This window comes from Bufo bufo, chromosome 10 (assembly GCF_905171765.1).
Source record: "Bufo bufo chromosome 10, aBufBuf1.1, whole genome shotgun sequence".
Classification (NCBI taxonomy): Eukaryota; Metazoa; Chordata; class Amphibia; order Anura; family Bufonidae; genus Bufo; species Bufo bufo.
The window spans coordinates 23,567,942-23,591,356 of NC_053398.1; the positions used below are offsets into that span (position 1 = coordinate 23,567,942).

A 23,415-nucleotide genomic window follows, 5' to 3' on the forward strand; every position below is an offset into this window, starting at 1 on the left:
AACTTACGTTCAAGGGAGCACAGTAAGGATGTGGCCAAATGCATCTATAGGGTGCCACGTACCCTACTTAGGGGGATGCACAGTCAACTGTGCTTTTCAGTCCCGCATGAAAACCTATACTGTGCGGTGACACAATATATGCAGCTAGTCGGTTCCCTCTACTTAAAGTGGTTGTGCCATAAAACAAATTCTACATTTTTCAAACATACACCTGAATCTGAATACTTTTGTAATTGCATGTAATTAAAAAATTTGTATAGTCACTGATTTATTCAATAAAATGTATCTGTATACAGGGGTGAACCTAGTCTTTCTGCTGCCTGATACAAAAACTGAAACGGCGTCCCTCCTTCCCCAATGCCAGTTTCTTAACCTAACCCCTTCCCTTCAGCCCATGGCACTTCGGCTGCCCCTCTCTTGCCCCTACCTGGTACTGCCTGTGGCGATCGCCTCACCTGGCCTCATTGGTAGTGTTGAGCGGGAGGTGCCATATTCGATTTCGCGATATTTCGCGAATATTCGCATGAATATTCGTCTTATATTCGTCGAAATCGAATATTCGTCATTTTTGTATTTATCGCGATTAATATGCGATTTGATCATTCGCATATTGTGATTTTTAAGCTTAGAATTAGAAGTTATAAATTATAACTTCTAATTGCCTTATAACTTAATAATAAGGCAACTTTCCTATTCTTTAATCTTGGAGATCTAGATTTAACACAAATATAGCGCTATATTCTATGTCTTTATATTAATAAAAGAATCAAGATAGCGAAGTATTCTTTATTCTACATCAACGAAGATAGCGAAGTATTCTACATCCGCAAAGATAGCGAAGTATTCTACATCCATGAAGATAGCGAAGTATTCTACATCAACGAAGATAGCGAAGTATTTTACATCCATGAAGATAGCGAAGTATTCTACATCAACGAAGATAGCGAAGTATTCTACGTCAATGAAGATAGCGAAGTATTCTACATCAACAAAGATAGCGAAGTATTCTACATCCATGAAGATAGCGAAGTATTCTACATCAACGAAGATAGCGAAGTATTCTACATCAACAAAGATAGCGAAGTATTCTACATCCATGAAGATAGCGAAGTATTCTACATCAACGAAGATAGCGAAGTATTCTACATCAACGAAGATAGCGAAGTATTCTACATCCACGAAGATAGCGAAGTATTCTACATCAACGAAGATAGCGAAGTATTCTACATCCATGAAGATAGCGAAGTATTCTACATCAACGAAGATAGCGAAGTATTCTACATCAACGAAGATAGCGAAGTATTCTACATCAACGAAGATAGCGAAGTATTCTACATCCACGAAGATAGCGAAGTATTCTACATCAATGAAGATAGCGAAGTATTCTACATCAATGAAGATAGCAAAGTATTCTACATCAATGAAGATAGCGAAGTATTCTACATCAACGAAGATAGCGAAGTATTCTGCATCAACGAAGATATCGAAGTATTCTACATCAATGAAGATAGCGAAGTATTCTACATCAATGAAGATAGCGAAGTATTCTACATCAACGAAGATAGCGAAGTATTCTACGTCAATGAAGATAGCGAAGTATTCTACATCCATGAAGATAGCGAAGTATTCTACATCAACGAAGATAGCGAAGTATTCTACATCCATGAAGATAGCGAAGTATTCTACATCAACGAAGATAGCGAAGTATTCTACATCCATGAAGATAGCGAAGTATTCTACATCAACGAAGATAGCGAAGTATTCTACATCAACGAAGATAGCGAAGTATTCTACATCAACGAAGATAGCGAAGTATTCTACATCAACGAAGATAGCGAAGTATTCTACATCAACGAAGATAGCGAAGTATTCTACATCAACGAAGATAGCGAAGTATTCTACATCAACGAAGATAGCGAAGTATTCTACATCCACGAAGATAGCGAAGTATTCTACATCCATGAAGATAGCGAAGTATTCTACATCCATGAAGATAGCGAAGTATTCTACATCAACGAAGATAGCGAAGTATTCTACGTCAATGAAGATAGCGAAGTATTCTACATCAATGAAGATAGCGAAGTATTCTACGTCAATGAAGATAGCGAAGTATTCTACATCAACGAAGATAGCGAAGTATTCTACATCCATGAAGATAGCAAAGTATTTTACATCCATGAAGATAGCGAAGTATTCTACATCCATGAAGATAGCGAAGTATTCTACATCCATGAAGATAGCGAAGTATTCTACATCCATGAAGATAGCGAAGTATTCTACATCTTCCTCAATTTAAGTTATTATCTCATTATGCGATAATGACAACTACGTCATTATCGAGTAAGGCGATTTATCTCCCTATGTTTAATGCTCCACAAAAGTAACTTAGCATAACACTGTATTAAAGTTACTATCGTATTACGCGATAATGACAACTACGTCATTATCGAGTAAGGCGATTTTGCTATAGGAGGTATTGGTAGACTTAACGAATATAACGAATATAGTACTATATCTAAGAATAGTGGATTATAAAAGTTGGATTCGCAATGCGGTTAATAATAATAGCAAATATTATCGCATTGCGATTACAAATTAGCACTGCTAGATTCCATATTCGTTAACTTCGTTAATTCTAGCAAGCTGACCCATTCCATTAGAGACCCAGCAGCAGCTACAAGTTAAAATCGCAACTTGAATTAATCGCATTGGGATTTCAACTTAGACCTGGTTTACTAAATTACTTTCAATTAGCGAGGATTACGAATATATTTATTAGTCAAAACGAAATATTCTCTATCTTCGCTAATTCAAGAAAGCCAACCATTGTAAACCAGGTACAAGTTAAAATCGTTATGCGTGTTATTCAAGTTATATTATTCGCATTGAGATTGCAACTTGGTTCTCAAATCCGACAGTACATTCTAGCATGGAGGCGTTCCCATGGTGATGGGGACGCTCCATGCGCACGGGAAGTAGATAGAGGCGGCAACGGGCACTGACTTGAGCGGGCAGGGAGCAGGGAATCATCTCTTAAAATTACCGCCTTTTGAAAAGCTTGGGTAACAATAAAAAAAAATATGAATATTCGAAATAATGAATATATAGCACTATATTCGAAATATTTGCGAATTAGCGAAGTGCCGATATTCAATAAAAAATTTCGCTATTCGAATATTCGCGCTCAACACTACTCATTGGTGGTGCACCCTGTCTGTATAGCGCCACCTGCTGCTTGTTTTTTCCTTATTTTTTATCCACCTCATGGAGATGGTCGCACGCGCTCATTTTAAATCTTCAACAGCCCCCAGCCATGTCTACTGTTAGAAGCTGTGACCGTAAGGCTCCATTCACACGTCCGCAAAATGGGTCCGCATCCGTTTCGCAATTTTGCGGAACGGGTGCGGACCCATTCATTCTCTATGGGGACGGAATGGATGCGGACAGCACACAGTGTGCTGTCCGCATCCGCATTTGCAGAGCGCGGTCCCGATCTTTGGGTCCGCAGCTCCGCAAAAAGATAGAGCATGTCCTATTCTTGTCCGCAGCTGCGGACAAGAATAGGCATTTCTATAGGGGTGCCGGGCGGGTGTGTTGCGGATCCGCAATTTGCCGAAGCAGCCTTGGACCAGCAGTGGTGGGGTATCGGTCAAGGTAAGTAATGTTTCTTTTTTATTTTTAACATTTTCTAGATTGGTCTGAAAAGTTCTACAACTTTTTAATATATTTTTGTCTTTCAGTTCCTCACTTTTTTATAGGGAATCTGTCACCCCTGGTGAGATCTATTAAGTACAATAATACATGTATAGAACACCTACCGCTGACGGCAGATCAGTAATTTGTATGTCGATGTTCACCTCCATTACTATGCTATGTGCCCACAAACCATAAGTGGACTGCCTTTCCTGGACTCCCCTCCATTATGTGCACATCCACAGGAGTCCTCTCAATACATCACATGGCTGGTTTGCAGATGCACAGTGGGGGGAATATGGACATACAAATTGCTGATGTGGAATCAGCGGCAGATGTTCTACACATGTATTACTGTGCTCATCAGGGCTCGCCGGAGTTGACAGATTCCCTATAAAGATATCAGCTTGCTGTCAGTGAATAAGAACACTGTTGTTTGTTTACATTCAGAGGCTACAAACTAGCAGCTAGTTCCAATCTCCTCTGAGAAGTGGATACAATTGTACAGTATCTGGTAACAGAATGGCCTCCAGATTGATACATTGTAGCAAAGTACCAGAGAGCTTTATGCTATAACTGCTATATGGCTAAATGATAAATTATGCCATGGTACATAGAGGACTTAAAGGGGTAGTATCACCTCACACATTGGTGGCAAAGCGCTTGCATATGCCACCAATATCAGATAGGTTTGGGTCCCACTTCTGGGACTTGCATCTATCTCCTACTGGGTTCCCCAACGTGAACAAGAGCACACCACGCCTGCGCAACATGCTCCCTAGTGTTGACCGAGCACCAAAGTGCTCGGGTGCTCTGGCCGAACACATCGGGGTGCTCGGGAGCACCCGATTATAGTGGAAGTCAATGTTAGAACCCGAGCATTAAACCAGGCACCCCCTGCTCTGAAGAGGGTAGGGTGCCTAGTTCATAGGAAAAGGTCAGAAATTGATGGAAACATCACCTAAATGGTTCGGGAACAGCATGGGGAGGATGTCTGGATGCATCTTGGACTCCCAGGTCGCTGCTGGGAACGATATTGTCCGAGTAGTACGCTACTTTTACAAAATGACAATAATATACACAAAACCGAAGATAAAATCTATTTTAGAGGAAAAATTGTTAGGAAACATTCTTTCCTGTCTATTTACTTGTATATAAAGTGCAAGTGCTGCCAAAAATTACAAGGAAGAGGTACTCCGATACAACCTGTATATCACATAAAGGAGGGCCTCATTCACATTGTGGTACAAATGTTCAGGTAGTGGGAGTCCTACACTCATAAAGCCTAGGCACTAAGGTCTCTTTCACACGAGCGTTTTTTTTTTCGTTTACGGGCCGTTTTTTGCGGAACCATCTATTGAAAATGTTATGCCCAGCCCAATTTTTTCTATGTAATTACTGTATACTGTATATGCCATACGGAAAAACGGAACGGAAAAATGGAACCGAAACGGAAACACAACGGAAACAAAAAACGAAACAACGGATCCGGAAAAAAAACGCCCTGCAAAATACTGAAAAAGCCATACAGTCGTGTGAAAGAGGCCTAAGGGAAAGGGCTGCCAAAAATTACAAGGCACACCAATGCACCATTTGTTACACATAAAGGAGGGCATTATACACAGCCTTGAAAAATTATGATTGATGGCGTGCTGGTGACCCTCAAAAACATTTGGAGCAAGGGCCTGCTGATCTGACCATCTAAAACATTATGGGCAAGGGCCTGCTGCCGTTTTGGTGACTCTAAATAACCTGGGGCCGATCGTAAGTCCCCGTGACGGCGACAATCCATTCGGATGTCTGCCCTATTAACTTTCAATGTTATTTTCAGCGCAAACCATGGTGACCACGGGTAACGGGGGAATCATGGTTCGATTCCGGAGAGGGAGCCTGAGAAACAGCTATGGCTACCACATCCAAGCAAGGCAGCATGTGCTGGTGAGCTGACCCTGTAAAAGATTTTAGGTGCGGACCTGCTGGTGAGCTGACCCGCTAAAAGGTTGTAGGTGAGGGCCTGCAGGTGAGCTGACCCTCTAAAGCATTATATGCGAGGGCCTTCAGGTTAGCTGGCCCTTTAAAAGATTGTAGGTAAAGGCCTGCTGGTGAGCTGACCCTGTAAAACATTATATGCAAGAGCCTGCTGGTGAGCAGACCCTCTAGAAAATTATATGCGAGGGCCTGCTGGTGAGCTGACCCTGTAAAACATTATATGCGAGGGCCTGCTGGTGAGCTGACCCTGTAAAACATTATATGCGAGGGCCTGCTGGTGAGCTGACCCTCTAAAAAATTATATGCGAGGGCCTGCTGGTGAGCTGACCCTCTAAAAAATTATATGCGAGGGCCTGCTGGTGAGCTGACCCTGTAAAACATATTAGATGAGGGCCTGCTGGTGAGCTGACCTTGTAAATGTAAAACATTATATGCGAAGGGCATATATGCGAGGGCATTATATGCGACGAATAGGCATGTGTTGATATGATGGAAGAGGAGAAGGAGGATAAGAAAAGGAAGATTCAACCATATACCCTTTTTTGTCATGGAAGGGGTGCATGGGAATACAGTGTATTCAGTACATTATAAAGAACACATTTAGAGTGCCTTTATGTTCATCAGCTTTCCTCTGGTGAAGTCGAGAAGTCATGGTCAATCCAGGACTTGTTCATTTTTATAAGAGTCAACCTGTCAGCATTTTCAGTTGACAGGCGGATACGCTTATCTGTTATAATGCCACCAGCAGCACTAAATACCCGCTCAGACAAAATGCTGGCGGCAGGGCAGGCCAGTACCTCCAAGGCGTAGAGTGCCAGTTTGTGCCACGTGTCCAGCTTGGACACCCAGTAGTTGTAAGGCACTGAGGGATCATTGAGGACGCTGACACGATATGCTATGTACTCCTTCACCATCTTCCAAAATTTTCCTTCTTGTGACACTAGGGTGAGGGTGCTGGCAGGGTGTCATGAAACTGTCCCAGGCTTTGGAGAGTGTTGCCCTGCCCCTGTTGGAACTGCTGTGTGTTCCCCTTGTCTCCCCTCCTCGGTTGGCCAAGGAACTATGGACTCTGCCGCCAGCGTTGTCAGATGGATATTTTTGGAGCAAATTTTCAACAAGGATCTTCTGGTATTGCACCGTTTTGCTCGTCCTCTCCACCAGAGGAATGAGAGATCAGAGAGTTCTCCTGGTAGCGGGGTCGAGAAAGGTGAACAACCAGTAATAGGTGTTGTCTAAAATGCGTATAACGCGCGGGTCGCGGGAAAGGTAGCCTAACATGAATTCAGCCATGTGTGCCAGAGTACCAACAGGCAAGACTTTGCTGTCATCATCAGGAGGATCACTCTCAATCTCCTCATCCTCTTCCTCCTCTTCTGCCCACCCACGCTGAACAGATGGAATTAAACTTTCATGGGTACTACCCTCTGTAGCAGAGGTAACTGTCTCCTGTTCCTCCTCCTCTTCATCGTCCAATTTGCGCTGAGAAGACGAAATGAAGGGTGGTCTGGCTATCACCCTGTGTAATGTCTTTCCCCATTTTCACCTCTTCCACATGTAAAGCGTTGTCCTTAATTGTGAGCAGCAAGCTTTTGAGTAGACACAGAAGTGGGATGGTTACGCTGATAATAGCGGCATCGCCGCTTACCATCTTTGTTGATTCCTCAAAGTTTCTTAAAACCTCACAGAGGTCAGACTTCAATGCCCATTCGTCGCTTGTGAATAGCGGAAACTGACTGGAAAGGCGACGACCATGTTGCAGCTGGTATTCCACTACTGCCCTCTGCTGTTCACAAAGCATGGCCAACATGTGGAACGTGGAGTTCCAGCACGTGCTCACGTCGCACAACAGCCAGTAAACTGGCAATTTCAAGCGCTGATGCAGCGTTGACAGACCGGCTGAAGCTGTCGATGACTTGCGGAAATGTGCACACACGCGACGCACCTTCACCAGTAGCTCAGGCAAATTGGGGTAGGTTTTGATAAACCGCTGAACCACAAGGTTGAACATGTGGGCTAGGCATGGGATGTGTGTGAGCTTGCCAAGCTCCAAAGCCACCACCAAGTTACGGCCATTATCAGACACAACCATGCCTGGTTGTAGGTTGAGTAGTGAGTGCCACAGCTCAGTTTGGTCTCTTATCCCCTGCAATAGCTCTGTGGCGGTGTGATCTTTGTCCCCTAAGCATATCAGCTCCAGAACGGCCTGTTGCCACTTCCCCACTGCAGTGCTACACTGCTTCCAGCTACTGACTGATGACTGACTGGTGCTGCACGCGGATAATTCGGAGGTGGAAGTGGAGGAGAAGGCAGAGGAGGAAAAGTGGGGTTTGGAGCCAATAACGTAGGTGCTGGCGGAAACTCTGATCTACATAGGGCCCGCAATCCTTGGCGTTGGTAGCACTTGTGCCATCCCAGGGTACAACTCGCTCCCGACCTCGACGACATTCAACCAGTGTGTCGTCAGGGAAATGTAGCGTCCCTGGCCGAATGCACTTGTCCATATGTCCGTGGTTAAGTGGACCTTCCCAGTAACTGCGTTGGTCAGGACACGTGTGATGGTACGGGACACATGTTGGTGTAAGGCTGGCACGGCACACCTTGAAAAATATTGGCGGCTGGGGACGGCGTAATGCGGGACGGCCGCCGACATCAGGCTACGGAAGGCCTCAGAGTCCACAAGCCTAAATGGCAACATTTCCAGGGCCAGTAATTTGGAATGCTATGGCCTGTGGGTGGGTGGCTGGGAATTTGCGTTCAAAGGCCTGGGGTAAGGACATTTGGACACTGCGCTGGGACACGGAAGTGGATGTGGTCGCTGATGGTGCTTGCAAAGGTCCAGGTGCAGGGCGGGAGGCATCCGAGCCTGCGCCTTCGACAGGGGATTGGCCAGCACGTAACATAGGGAAGAGGAGGCAGTGGTGTGACCCGCAGACACAGATTGTGGACCCAGGCGTTCGTCCCACTTATTATGGTGCTTGGATGCCATGTGGCGGATCATGCTGGTGGTGGTGAGGTTGCTAGTGTTCACACCCCTGCTCATTTTCATATTGCACAGGCTGCAAACTACTATTCTTTTATCGTCCACACTTTTCTCAAAAAAGCGCCATACTGCGGAACATCTACCCCTTGGCAAGGGAGATTTACGCAAGGGGTTGCTTCGTGGAACAGTTGCGGGACTGTTTGGTGTGGCCCACCTTCTCCCTTTTGGCACCCCACTGCCTCTTCCAGCCTGTTGCGGTGCTGCAGATCCCTCCCACTCTGTACTGCTGTCCTCGCTTGGCTTTCCACCTTCCCAGGTTGGGCCAGTGACTTCATCGTCCACGACCTCCTCTTCCACTTCCTCACTCTGATCATCGTCCTGATTTGTTGACCTAACCACAACCTCAGTGATTGACAACTGTGTCTCATCCTGTTCATCAACCTCTTGAGACAGTAATTGAGGTTGACTCATTGGCAACTGTGTCTCATCATCATCCACCTCATTAAACATTAACTGCCGTTCCCCACCGTCATGTTCTTGTGACTGTGGATGCTCAAGAGGTTAGGAATCAGGCCACAAGATCTCATGTCCCTCTTCAAGCGTGCTTGGCGAGAGGGCCAAATTAAGTAATGGCGATGAAAAGAGGTCCTCGGAATATCTGAGTGTGGGATCACTTGTTTGGCCAGACTGTACATGGTGGGAGAAAGGAGGATCAGGGTGAGGATTGTGTTGACCAGACTCCTGGCTACTGAGACTGGACTTGGTGGAAGACAGGGTGGTGCTTAACCGACTGAAAGCATTATCTGCTGCAATCCAACCGACCACCTGCTCGCACTGGACTGACTTTGCGATCGTTGTCCTGCGCCGCCCTGCAAACTGGGACATGAAGCTAGGTATCGTGGATGATTGTTTCTCTTGTGTTTTGACAGCAGGCACAGTTTCTCCACGCCCAGGGCCACGGCCCCTGCGGGCACCAGCAGCATTACAGCCACTTCCCCGTACCTTACTGCTCGCCTTCTTCATTTTAAATGTGATATATGCTTGAAAGTATGTCACACGTACAGTAGCGTTGGATTTAGAAGTGTATGCGCAAAAAAGGTATTTGTGATGAGGAAATGTTATACAGGACAGGTACCACAGGTAATGTCACTGTTCACAGTGTCTATGGAAAAACTGCACTGGATGTCACAGATATTTTAGGGATGGGCACACTTCAAACAGGAGATATGGCGCGGATAATTTAACTGTTCGCAGCGGACACCGTCTACGGAAAAAGTACACTGGATGTCACTGATATTTTAGGGTTGCACAAACTTTAAACAGGAGATGTGGCGCGAATAATTTAACTGTCCGCAGCAGCCTATTACACAGTATTTAGCGCAGGATGCGCTAAAAATATATATTGCTGCTGTCACACACAATAGTCCTTACAAGGACTTTTTGGTCTCTGAAACATTTTTGTACAAAAAAATATTCAATTACACTCCCTACACTCTCTGTCCCTTCCTATGCTCGATGACTCGTTTCGGCCAGCCAATCACTGTAATGCCGGTAACCAACATGGCTACTGGCATTACAGTGAGGGCAGTACTTACCTGGACATTTATTGGCTGCATAGCAGCCAAGAAACGTGCAGGGAGGAGACTCGAGCATGGCGGTCGAGCAAATGCGGTACTCGGCCGAGTACCGCCATGTGCCGAGCATCGAGATGCACGAGCCAAACAGGTGTTCGGCCGAGCATGCTTGATCAACACTAGTGCTCTCCGTTCACTTCAATGAGAGATCCAAAAATATCTATCAGCTATTTTTGAAAGTCCCCTAGAAATGAATGGAGCCACCGATCCATTCACTTCTATATGACTGCCGGAAATACACCAGCGCTCGGCTATTTTCAGAACTCCCACGGTAATGAATAGAGGGCGGTCACACATGCATGGTGCTCTCTCGTTCACTTTGAGGGCAGGTGCAGGTCCTACCTCTATCTGACATTGGTGGCATACCCTAGAAGTGAGATAGTCCCTTTAATATTGATTCACATATTATAATCCTGTAGCATTTTTCCCAGTTATTTTGCTGCAGTTTTGAAAAAAAATTTTTTTTTAAATAAAACAGCAGCAAATAAAAAGCTCAACATGCCAATAATGTGTGAAGAAACCCTTCTTTTTGCAGTTTTCCTTTAGAATATTAGCACAATGTCAGAAAACTTAAACATAATGTATGGCATGGTTGGTCTCATTTGTTAATTAGCTTGGGCTCTGTAACTCTAGATGTGACCATATGCAATTATAAATTTTCTATAAAGATGCCATGTTGGATGCTGGGAAACTTGCTCAAATCTCTATTCATGTCCATTAACTCCATGTCCTAGCACTTGCAATGTCCTACAGAATGGTGGACTCCTTAGGGCTGGCGATCGGAAGCAAAAGACTCTCATTTCCAATCACTATCCCATGTAAATATGCCGCTGATTACCTGGTCTACAGACCAATTTATGGGTTCATGTAAATGCAGGTAACGAGCTCCGGTTGACATGTGGTTATTGTTATTAGGGCTCGTTACTGGGCAGAACTTGGTGGAAATGGAGTGGTGATTCCATTTCCTTCTTATACATAAGTAGAGCTCCTGACCGAGAAGAAGACTTGCTCAGTCTAGAAGCCATGAGAAATGAATGTTATGCGGACAGTACTGATTGTATCCGTATAAATAAATACATAATTTTATGAATTATTCTTTACTTCAGCTTTCTCACTTTCCATGTCATACTTTTTGCAATTAAAGATAATTTTTCTGGTGCCTACATTAATCAAGAATCTCCATTGCAGAGGAATCTTAATTGGACCCCCGCGTGATATTTTTACCTTCTTCTTTGTCTTCCGCGACAAGATCGGCCACAATGTCATCTACGTTGTCAGGGACTATGTTGCATTGCTCTCCCTGCAAGACATAAGACATAATTAATGGACCGTTAAATGTGGGCTGCTGGTCCAATTAGTAATCAGTTTGTTGCTAATGAGAGCAGGAATTTTTAGTGTGATAAGGTTGAACGTTACTCGGTATACATTCATCAGACAACACCGCCATATGTCACGCGATGAAGCAATGCGTTAAGATCAGATGGCAGAGCAATGAATCATATTCGTATTCTTAGCCAAATATCGACCCAAAAATACTACATCAAACTCCAAGACCTTTACCATTTATATTGAACGGTTTGATGTTCCTGAGTCCTAAGCTCTAGGAGACTTTCTCAACTAACGCAGTCTTCATACGTTTTTACCCTATACATGATCTATATACTCTAAAGTAAGGGGTATTGCATTGTATCTCTATTCCAGTGAATTGGAGGAAATATGTGTACAATACTAGACCTAGCCTATAGACCAGAGGGGCACTGTTCAGGGAAAAATGGCTGGCCATTTTTTCTAATGCTGGACAATTGATTTAATGGGAAATTAAGAATCTGTCAGCAGTTTTGTAGATGCAAAACTGATGACAGGCAACGTAAGGAGAAGGGGACAGGAAGAAATACATACCCCTGTCACTGCTTTTAATAAAAGGAAAGATGGAAAAATTTACTTTGATTGCTGAGCGTTGCTCCCACAAGTGGACCAAAAGCGCACCAGGTGTGGGACGCAGGCTGCAGAGCTTCATGATCAGTTATGAGATGCTCCACAGCCCTGTTTCTCTTGTGTGGGAAATGTCTGTAAAGTCCAACCAAGAGAAGCTACTGAGATAATTCTATATGTCATGCTTTTGATAGATACAGTCATACTGTAGTTCTGCCTTGACTACTTGTGGCTGGTCTATGAGAAAGAAAGATCTATAAAAACTCAATTTATGGGGTTTTGTGTACAATTGTTTCTCCTACATCTCCTATACCACTAATCATGTGTGAACAGTCGACAAGGAATTCTGAACATGCAACTCGTTTTTTGGCGTTGACTCTTCCACTGTCATGAAGGTGTTTATTCTTCCATGAACCCCATATCTTTACTCATGTTAGGTGTTTGTTTCCTTGCACAATCTCCCATGAGTTGTTCATAATTGGCAAAAAAAAGTGTCTACTTTTTTCAAGATACAGAACCACTGTGATCCTTGGGCCACCTTTGGTATTGCAGCTAGCTCCATTCAAGTAGGGTCTCTTTCACCCGTCGGACGGGTGTTGTCTATGGTCTCCATGGACCGCTCATGTATCAATTGACTTTAATGTGTGTATTTCCAGATCAGAGGCTTTCCACACACAATGGGTTTGTGGTGACCCTATGTCCTATTTTTGTCTATGATTAAGGATCCCTCACGCACATTAAAGTCTATGAGTTTGTAAAAACCATGGCATCCTGTTTGGTCCACGGACCATTGTTAGGAGATGCCCCGGAAATTAATCTTCAGCCTAGCGGTGTATGTCGAATACGGATGACACATGTAGGCAAAAAAAGTATACACAGACCAAACACGGATCCTTCATGGACATCTTCACAGATAAACAAACTGACCATCTTGTCACAGATATCATCAAGGACATGGATGTGTGAAAGAGGCCTAAATCAGGCTGAGCTATAATACCAGCTGATGGACAAAAAATGGGCCTGTTTTCAGAAAAGGAAGACATTTTTAAAAGTTCTGGACAACGCCTTGAAAGTTCATTATAATTAAGGACAATATAGTGTAAAAACTTTAGGCACATCTATGGAGTCCAATAAGGCAGCACATGTCCTTGGACGTACCCATGGCCACCTGAATAACCATCCACTGGAGAATTGAACTGGAGAACCTTACTTTAAAAAATGTTTCTATAATGATTAACTTTTTTATTCAATGTATCACAAAATAGCTTTATTTATTTATTTTTTCAACCCTTTAAATATCCTTCTCCACACAAAGTGTTTATCGGCCATGCAGAATGTGTAACATTACTTACTTTTCTGGCAATTCGCTCAATAGCAACTCTAGCCACTGGAATGATGGGACCTCCTTCCGGGTCATAAAATGGGCTCTGTGGGTGCTCCAAACTGGTCAGCGGACGGATTTTATCTTGTGGTAACGTAGGTTTGTTAGGTGACTAGATATAATAAGAAACAATATATTACTGAATGGACTTATCATAGACATGATTGACCTGACCTAAGGCTCTGGTTTAGGACATAATGTTGCTGACATAATAGTAGGTTTGGCCTCATCAACAGAAAATGCTAAATACCCTACAAAGTACATACACCCTCCCCTGACTGCAGACATGGAGCATTTCAAAGGGAAACTTCTATCACGTATGTTAACAACCTATATCACATGTTTAGAGGCTACTACTGTTGGTGCCCCCCTTCCCATATGGCACTATTAATGATCATGTGGTGTATAAATAACACTGCATGATCATTATTTGCGTATGCCTATGTATAAATACCCATACTCAAATAACTGTGCCATTTATTGGCCATATATTTCCATAAAGTTGCCTAAATAACAGTGCCACCACCATCATACACTGCAAAACAAGTGGCAGTGCCGCACAGTAACCCCATACAGTGCTCATATTTTACCAGTGTACAGTGGCCAAATAGCAGTAACCTAATAGATACAGTAACCTAATAACAGTGCTGTACTCTGTCCACATAATTAATATTGAAGGGGTTTTCCAGGCCTTAAAGGAATTGTGTCACAAACCATATTCTACATTTTGTAATACTTTTGTATTTGCATGTAATTAAAAAATTCAGTATAGCCAGTGAGCTATTCAATAAACGTATCTGTATAGCGCCACCTGCTGTTGGTTATTTTCTTTATTTTTTTGTCCACCTCACTGAGCTGGTCGCACACGCTCAGTTTAAATCTTCAACTGCCACCAGCCATATGTTCTGTTAGAGGCTGTGGCAGTTACAAGGAGAGAGCTGCAGAAGAGTAAAGGAGTAAACCCCTTGAGCTGCCAGGCTGAAGATAATCTAGCAGAGCAATTGGCGCAGTGAATGTGGAGATCTCTGGTATTGTCAAGATCAAGGTATTGTCATGTACTATATGATGTCTGATTGTCATTTTTTACATCAATCATGGGATAACCCCTTTAAATATTGATGACCTATCCTACCCGCCATGGTCTTTTCATATTATACCACAGCGCCATACATTGTATAGTGGCTGTGCTTGGTATTGCAGCTCAATCCCATTCACTTGAATGGGACTGAGCAGCAGAAAGGCCATGTGAACGATGGGCTTAACGTCACAGGCCAAAGAATTAGACGCAGCACTCGCCCCAACGATTCATTCCTTTCAAACTGGGGTGCCAGGCATTGCATCTCCACCAATCTGACAGTGATCAACAGTTAAGTCCTGGAAAACCCCTTGAAGATTTGATAGACAAAAGCCTTGTGCGCAGAGCTTCTGCAGAGTCCCCTTCATCAGGCTGCTAAAGGCCGCCATTAAAAATTTCCTCCCATGTGTCCAGATCTGGGGGCTACGAGTAATATTTTAGCTTCGAAATAAGAAAAGATCAGGCTCTTGCAAGAGGAACCATTAGCATGCAAGTCATTCTGTACTCCAGATCTTGGATTGGCACCTTGGGAAGAAGGAAAGGGGTTAATTTAATTTCAGAGGTTATTTCACTTTACAGATTCCCCATTAAGTAACGCTCTCTCTCCGGGAATACGCCATGAAGCGTTCACGATGCCTGCGAAGAATTTGCAATGATAAAAGTGTCCATAAGGTGGCAGTAGAATCACACAGGATAAGCGTTGTCTAAAGGGGAGGGGGGGGGGGGGGCTGTGAAATATATGACTACAGGGCGTCCGGGGGGGAAAAAAAATAATCAGAAAATTGTAGATCAGTACGAGACATTAGCAGATCATATCCTGAGCACACGTACAAGTATAAGTCCTTAACGAGCTGCGGAAAGTTCTGGATCCTATATACAATGTTACAAAGCTGTGATTTACCCGGGGATTATGCCAGTAATTCACGGTGTGGGAAGTTGCACATTGCAGGATTAGCACCCCTGGAAAACATTTCATATTTCTCTGGTATTTCCAGTGGAAATTCACTGAATGCGGAGTTGCATTATAATCCCAAATCCTGAAAAAATGGTTCATTTCAGGCAAAGGTTTTCTGCAGGACGAGACGGACAGTGCGGCTGATCGTGGGCATTGATTTTAATTTGTAATCCCAGCTTTTACATAGAGCATAAAATCAATGGCATATTCTCAATTTATGTTCTTTTCTTTACGCAGTGTCCTCGGTTTTTGCAAGTAAAAGGAAACTTTTTTGATGTGGAGGAGAGTGCACTGAACATTTTTCAGTCCTGTATGGATCCTGGCAGGGTTTAAAGGGTTTGGTTAGGCCCATCTGGGGACATTGATAGCATATTGCTAACATCGATGTCAGATAGGGACCCTCAAAGTGATGGGCAGCAGACGCACACGCACAGTCATCCTTCGTTCACTGCCTTCTTCTGGAAGTCCAATAGCTTCAAATAGAGCGGGGGCTGTGCCCTCTATTCACCACTATGGGACTTCCCTGTTTGCGCGGCATGCCTTCCTTCACTTTGGAGGACTCGATGAGACCCGCATCTATCTGACATTGATAGCATGTATTAGCGATGCCGTCAATGACCCTTTTAACCGAAGGGCAGCAGATAACAGCAGAAGCTATGGGGCCAAGACACGCTGAAGACCAAAATAATCTAGATTAATTCAAAAATTGTCTACTGATTGACACCTTCTTCTATCTTTACAGGGTTTGGAGCGCTGGTTATCTGAAAACCAGCTTCAAGTCTCCTGCTTATACCGTTAGACGGGGGTAAAACAGGGGCGTAGCTAAAGGCTCATGGACCCTGGTGCAAGAGTTCAGTTTGGGCCCCCCTTCCCCCAGTGCTTTGTGGCCAGGGGCAGGGAAGCACATAGCCTTCATGCTGCCTGAGGCAGAAATTGAAACAGCAACCCCCCCCCCCTCCTGCCCCATGCCAAATTCTTGACCTAACCCCTTCCCTCCAGCCAGAGGAGTAACTTGACCAGCATGCACTTTCTATAATACCAGTGTCTTCTTATGTGGCACAAGGGCCCCCCCTTTGGCCCCCTCAGGCTCCTAGGTCTGGTAGCGACACTACCTCTGCACCCTTTATAGCTACACCCCTGGGTATTCCCACCCACAGGGTCCCACCTCTGATGTGCTTGTTTTTGAGACTCCTATAGGAACGAATGGAGAAAGCTATGCGCGTGGGCAACCATCTCTATAGAAAATTATCCCTTTATGTATATAGGACCTTAAAGGGGTTGTCCAAGTTATTTTTACTGATGACCTATCCTCAGGATAGGTCATCAATATCAGATCGTCAGGGGTCCGACACCTGCCACCCCCTGCCGTTTGAAGAGAAGGCGCACAAAGCGCTAGCGCTGCCTCCTCTTCATCAGTTACCTGCTGGCTATCGCATCCAATGCAGTGGGCAGGTGTAATTACACCAATGTCAGATGGTTGCAGACAACCTCTGTTCACTTCTATAGGAGTGCCGGAACTCCCATAGAAGTGATGGAGATCTTGCTGCGCATGCTCAGTCTTCTTCTCTCAGTGCTCCACCTGCTTCCTCTGCCATCCCCTCCCTATATTCCTGATTGACAGGGCCAGATTCCTGAATGGTCATCTCACCTCCCGGGATGCAGCTAAACACAAAGTACCTATGGTTCCAAACTAGTGCCTCCATCGGTATGCCTTCCTAAGAGGTATAATGAGGCCTCATTCAGGGTTCTTATGGAGCCATAATACTCCCATCTGCATAAGCCCTTATATCCTATGGTAAAATTCTCCTGTGCTCTAGAAAGTTTCGGAAGTTATCCATGTTCAGGTGAAAGAACTAGAAGAGCAGTCGTCTTGCCTTGGCCAACTAAGGAATGCTTCTGGCCATTCGCGGCTTATGATATACTAGTGGGAAATCACTGCTCTGAACCATTGAGAATAGACATTTTGCTCCACTTTGTCTCGCATGGCAGAAGATATTGCTGATTCCGAGCTCTAAGGTCTTTTGCAGAGAGACGGAATTTGAAATTATGTGCATTCTGAAACTCTCAGGTCACATTACTGAAAGAAAAAGAAAAGGAAAGACTATGTTCAAATCAATATGTCTGAGATTCAAAGCAATTGCAGAAGCTTGTATTCCCAGGCAGGAAAACTAAAGGTGTGTGCATGATGTGGTGTTTTGCCCATGAGGAGTCGTAGGTTAACTCTTCACATCTTCAAAAAGTTTACTTTGGATTTGTTTTGCCTGCAGTGGTGGGAGCAGTACAGGGCGGATGGAAAGGTTATTCTGTATGATTACAGCCAGGTTAAAGTGTCACGCGTTCCATTTACAGTAATTCCCTAATATATTTTTAATTAGGGGCGTAATCAAACCTGGGCCACGACTTCAACATATGTTCTATTTACTTGACATATCTTAAAGGGCATCTGTCAGCAGTTTTGTACCTATGACACTGGCTGACCTGTTCCATGTGCGCTTGGCAGCTGAAGGCATCTGTGTTCGTCCCATGTTCCTATGTGCCCGCATTTCTGAGAAAAATAATGTTTTAATATATGCAAATGAGCCTCTAGGAGCAACGGGGGCGTTACCATTACACCTAGAGGCTCTGCTCTCTCTGCAACTACTTCTCCCTCTGCACTTTGATTGACAGGGCCAGGCAGAGAAAACGACATCATGCCCGGCCCTGACCAGGAGCACACTAAGTAATCACGGGGGCCCATAGCAACATTTTAAATATTACGCCTTCCAAGCACAAGCAGTAAGTGAGTTAAAACATGAAAGCTTATGATGTTTTGGTATTTAATGATAAGTCTTTTCTTAATGAACAAGGATAATGCACAGTGATGTTACAATACAGGAAGAATACACACAGTGATGTCACAGGACTGGGAGAATGCACACTGTGATGTCATAGGGTTGGGGGATACACACAGTTACGTCACAACACAAGGAGAATGCACCCAGTGATGTCATAGGGCTGGGAGAATGCACACTGTGATGTCACAATGCTGGGATAATGTACACAGTGATGTCACATTTTAGAGATGACACACACAGGTGAGGGGTTAGTAACTTAATGAAGTTACAGGAAATCACAATACAGGGATAATGTAGGTACTGATGTTGATTATATATACAATACACACAGAAATGTCACATTAATGGTGAAGAGGTAATTACCTTAATAAAGTTAGATCACAGGGAACATGCACAGTGGTGTCACAGTAGTGAGAAATGTGCACAGTGATGTCACAAAGTACAAGGAAAATGTGAAATTACAGCTCAGGAATTACCTTGTGTAGTGATCAGTGACGGTCAGTTCGCAGTGTTCGCCAGCGAACACATGAGGGCTGCCATTTTTAGTAAGGTTAGACTCACCGGTCCGGCGATGCACAGGTAAGCCCTTACCTGTGCCTGTGCGCGAGCCGGTCTGAAATCAAATGCGGTCACCGGGAGCAGGCAGTTCCGAGAACAGCCCGATGAAGGCCCCCGGCGGCTGTTCTCGGAACTGCCTGCTCCCGGTGACCGCATTTGATTTCAGACCGGTTCGCGCACAGGCACAGGTAAGGGCTTACCTGTGCCTCGCCGGACGGGTGAGTCTAACCTTACTAAAGATGGCAGCCCGCATGTGTTCGCTGGCGAACACTGCGAACTGACCATCACTGGTAGTGATCTTAGAATAGTGGGATAATGCATGTAGTGGTTTCAAAGTAAAGGGAGGCCCCTGTGTGCACATTTGTAGAACGGATTTAAATGGATATGCTATCAACAAACTTTGTATAAATCCGAATATAAGAAACTTTGTGATATATCTTATCAGGAGAAATGCCTCTTTTCCCCCTCTAGCAGCTTATTCCTTGTTCTTCTTCCCTTCTCCATAGACTTCTATTGCCTGCATGTAATCTGATCTGCCGAAAGCTGGCATTTATGCCGAACAGCCACCGGATTCCGATCAGATCCCATTAGAGTCAGAGGTGATCTGGTAGTATCCAGCTATGCCGGATATGGTAACTCTAGTATTCTGTTCCTCTGCCGAAACAGACTACTGGATTACATTTAGCAGAGATGTAAACCTACCCTTCAGAGGGAGGGGAAGGGATAAAAGGCATCTTTCTCTGATAAGGTATATTACAAAGATTCTTATAGTCACTTATTGATTTCTACGTTATTTGTTGAAAGTATAGCGACCACTTAATCATGTGCGGAAGAGGGACCTTTTGGCGTCAGGGCTCAGGTGCACACCCTATAGTTTCCTCCTTGGTATGCTATTGACTTTATTCATAGCATGATCAATAAAAGCAAATGTATACAACATATAAATGTGCCTACCACATGTGTCCGCTGTGTATAACCCACTTCATGATACTAAATCACAATCAGCTTAACTCAGCGCTAATGACTCAGTATATTGACTTACATTTGCTACATAAAAGGGGACAGTGTATTGTCCTGATTGTTGAGTATTTCTATAAAACCAAGTTATGAAGATTGTTGAGAAAGATGCAAAATGCACTTAGAAAATATCTGATTTTAGTTTATGAGCAAGAAAGCCACTCATGTGCTACATCGCCGATAATGGACACTCAGAATATCATATCTAATAGTCAAAAAAGTGACTGTGAATGTGTCAGATTACTTTGTTCTACTAATTAAAATAATATACTGAAATGTGTGTTCCTTTTTTTATTTAATCATTTTTTAAATTCTATTTCCTTTACATGATTATGGGGACAGTCATGTTGCCTGAGTTGCTGTGTACCGCACTTCCAGAAAGTTGCAGTACAGCAGCCACCAGGATGTAAGAAACCTATTGACTTCCATATGAGACCTTTGTGGGCATGCTCTGTAATATGTGCATGTGCAGAGGTCATTGTGAAGGGAGGGGGAGGAGGTGAGCTGTGACCATCACCTATTCTGAATGGTTGATCCTGTTAGGCTGAGTTCGCACTTCAGTTATTTGATCAGTTATTTCCATCAGTTATTGTGAGCCAAAACCAATAATGAAGCCTACTCAGAGATAAGGTATAATGGAAATATCTGGACCTGTTCTGTGTATTTGACCCTCACCGGGAAGTGCAGGGTATTTAAATAAGCAATCTGTTGGTCACAAATTGCCTGTGTAACACCCCAGAGTGGTGTTACCACTCCTGCACCCTGCTACTGTTTTTATTGGGCTAACACAATGTCATCTATATATTCTGTTCCAGGTTCACCACAATGTGCATCTATAATATTGTTATGCAACTGTTGTATTACATGTAATTTACCTGATTCACCAGCAGGTGGCAGTGTATATATGGCAGAGCTAGAGTTAGATTGAATGGAACTCACCATTCCATTCCCCCCCCCACCCTTTTGGTCAGAAATAGGCCAGTCCTGCTTGCTACCAGAAGGTGGTGGGGAAGTTCTGGTTTGTACTGGTTGAGACTCCATGTTGGAGCTGCCAGGATTCTAACCTATTCCTTGGCTGAAGATAAATCCGACTGAAAAGTGAAGTGCAGCATAAAGAAGAAGCCAAGTTATCCAGTCAGCTTGTCACTACAGCTAGAGTGAGAGAAGGATATAGCAGTGTTGCCTGCCAGTTTAATGCTAAAGCCTGCTGGAACCAAGACAAAGCCTGTAAACTGTTTGAAGAAATGTTTATTCAAAGTAAAGCTACCATTGAACTTCATCTCAAGGTCTGGACTCAAGTTATTCTTTCCAATCCCTCAATTATTCCCCCTATTATTTGCTTCAGAGCCAAAGCCTAGGGTCCAGCAGTATCCAGGTAGGAGCACCGTGACACATAAAGAGACATTTAGGCCGCACTACACCACATTAAGGCGTTTATTGACAATAGACTGTTTTTAAAGCGGTTTTCTAGGAGTAAAGAGACTTTTCCTCAGTATAGGGTATCAATATCTGATCTCTGGGGGTCAAACCATTAATTAGTGATTTGAAAATGCTGCAGACTCTTCCTTGGCCAGTGACGTCACGTTCATCTGGCACAGGCTCGGACTGGCCCATAGGGGTACAGGTGAATCCCCCAGGAGGCCTCTGAGCAAGGTGGGCCTCTGGTCTCCCACCTCCTGCACAACTGGCACATAACAAAGTAGACATACTGTACTATATACATATATTCAATGTACAGCACCTTCACCAGCCTATGCTCATATAAAACACTTAATAGATTATTAAAAAAAACTCCCCAGTGTATTATTATAGACACAATCAGAGCTGAGATGACTTCTAGGTATAGAGGAAAGCCACCAGTGTCCTCTTCCCCCCGGGACCGACTTTCTCAAAGTTGCTGCAGGGACCCCCATATTCAATCATCTGGTAGCATCTTGCTTCTGTATGAGCAGGTAATATTTGAATGTATCCGTATGGTGGGCCACCAAAATAAATTTTACTGGCGGGCCCTTGGCACCCCAGTCTGACACTGATCTGGCACATGGCCTAGGTGCAGCTCAGTCCCATTTAGGCACATGCCGCCCTTATCTCTGAACTCCTGACAGCTCTTAAACACTCATTGAAGTCATATTCTTATCAGTTTGATAATAATTTAGTTATAATGAGTGTTTATAAGCTGTCAGGGGTTCAGAGATAAGGGCTAAATATGACAAATGATATTTCCAGCATCTGCCTCAAGACATCCCTCAACCATGGCTTAATCTCCGACCCTTATCTAGCTTCGCCTTTTGTGCAAAATCCCCCATTAACTTTTTTGTTTCAACCAGTGTCTATCAAAAGTGCTTAATACAAATTGGTTTCAATAAAAGGTTTGATTAAAAGAGGTTCCAAAGAATCTCTTGAATAATTTAACAGCTGTTGATTTGCATCCTTTGGATCAGGGGTGAACATACCGCCTGTGCAGCTGGTTCGGCTACACAGGGGCCTAGTGCGGGAGGGGGGCCCTTTCTGACAGGCGGCAGGGCAGCAGGCGTGGAGATGAGCGCTTCCATTGTAGAAGCACTCATCTCTATATTCATCTGTATCGCAGTCCTCAGGACAGCGATACAGATGAATAGTGCGGTGGGGCATGGTAGAGGCGTCTCCCTTGCCTGTTCGTCTGATAGGCTGCAAGCCTAGTTCCTGTAGCCTATCAGAGGCCGGTGCAGGCGGTGCAATAACGTCAGTGCACCGCCTGAGCAGTACAGCGCGGGACGCAGGCTGGAAGAGGCCTGCATCACATCACTGAAAACAGCATGGAGGTAAGTATGTGAGTTTATATTTTTCATCATTTTTAGTATAGCATGGCAAGAAGGGGGGTGGGTGGCCCTATATGCTGGCAGATTATGGGGGGGCACTATGGAGAAGGGGGGAACAATATGGGGGCATCTACTGGGGGCCTTATATACTGGGACATATAATGGGGGGCACTATGGAGAAGTGCGGGAGAAAGGAGCACTATAGGGCATCTACTGGGGGCCCTATATACTGGGATACATTATGGGCGGCACTATAGAGAAGTGGGGGTGCACTATGGAGGCATCTACTGGGGGCCCTATATACTGGCACTCATTATGGGGGGCACTATGGAGAAGTGGGAGGGGGAGGAGCACTATGGGGCATCTACTCTGGGCCCTATATACTGGCATGCATTATGGGGAGCACTATGGAGAAGTGTTGGAGAAGAGCACTATATGGGCATTATATAGGGACATTTAATACTGGACCCATTTTGGTGCCACTATGGAGAAGGGGGGAGAGGAGCCTTATGACGGCATCTATGTGGGGCAGTCTATAGGGGCATTTTATACTGTCACATTATGAAAGG

The 23,415-nt window shown here is 44.2% G+C and overlaps 1 protein-coding gene across 1 annotated transcript in view; it reads right to left on the bottom strand.

Annotated features, from left to right (window-relative positions):
• SPON1 (spondin 1) overlaps positions 1-23,415 on the bottom strand; it is a 306,848-nt gene that overhangs the window by 21,846 nt on the left and 261,587 nt on the right. The window contains 2 exon segments of the mRNA XM_040409267.1: positions 11,521-11,596; positions 13,581-13,721. Of these exon segments, the coding sequence (XP_040265201.1) occupies positions 11,521-11,596; positions 13,581-13,721 (217 nt within the window).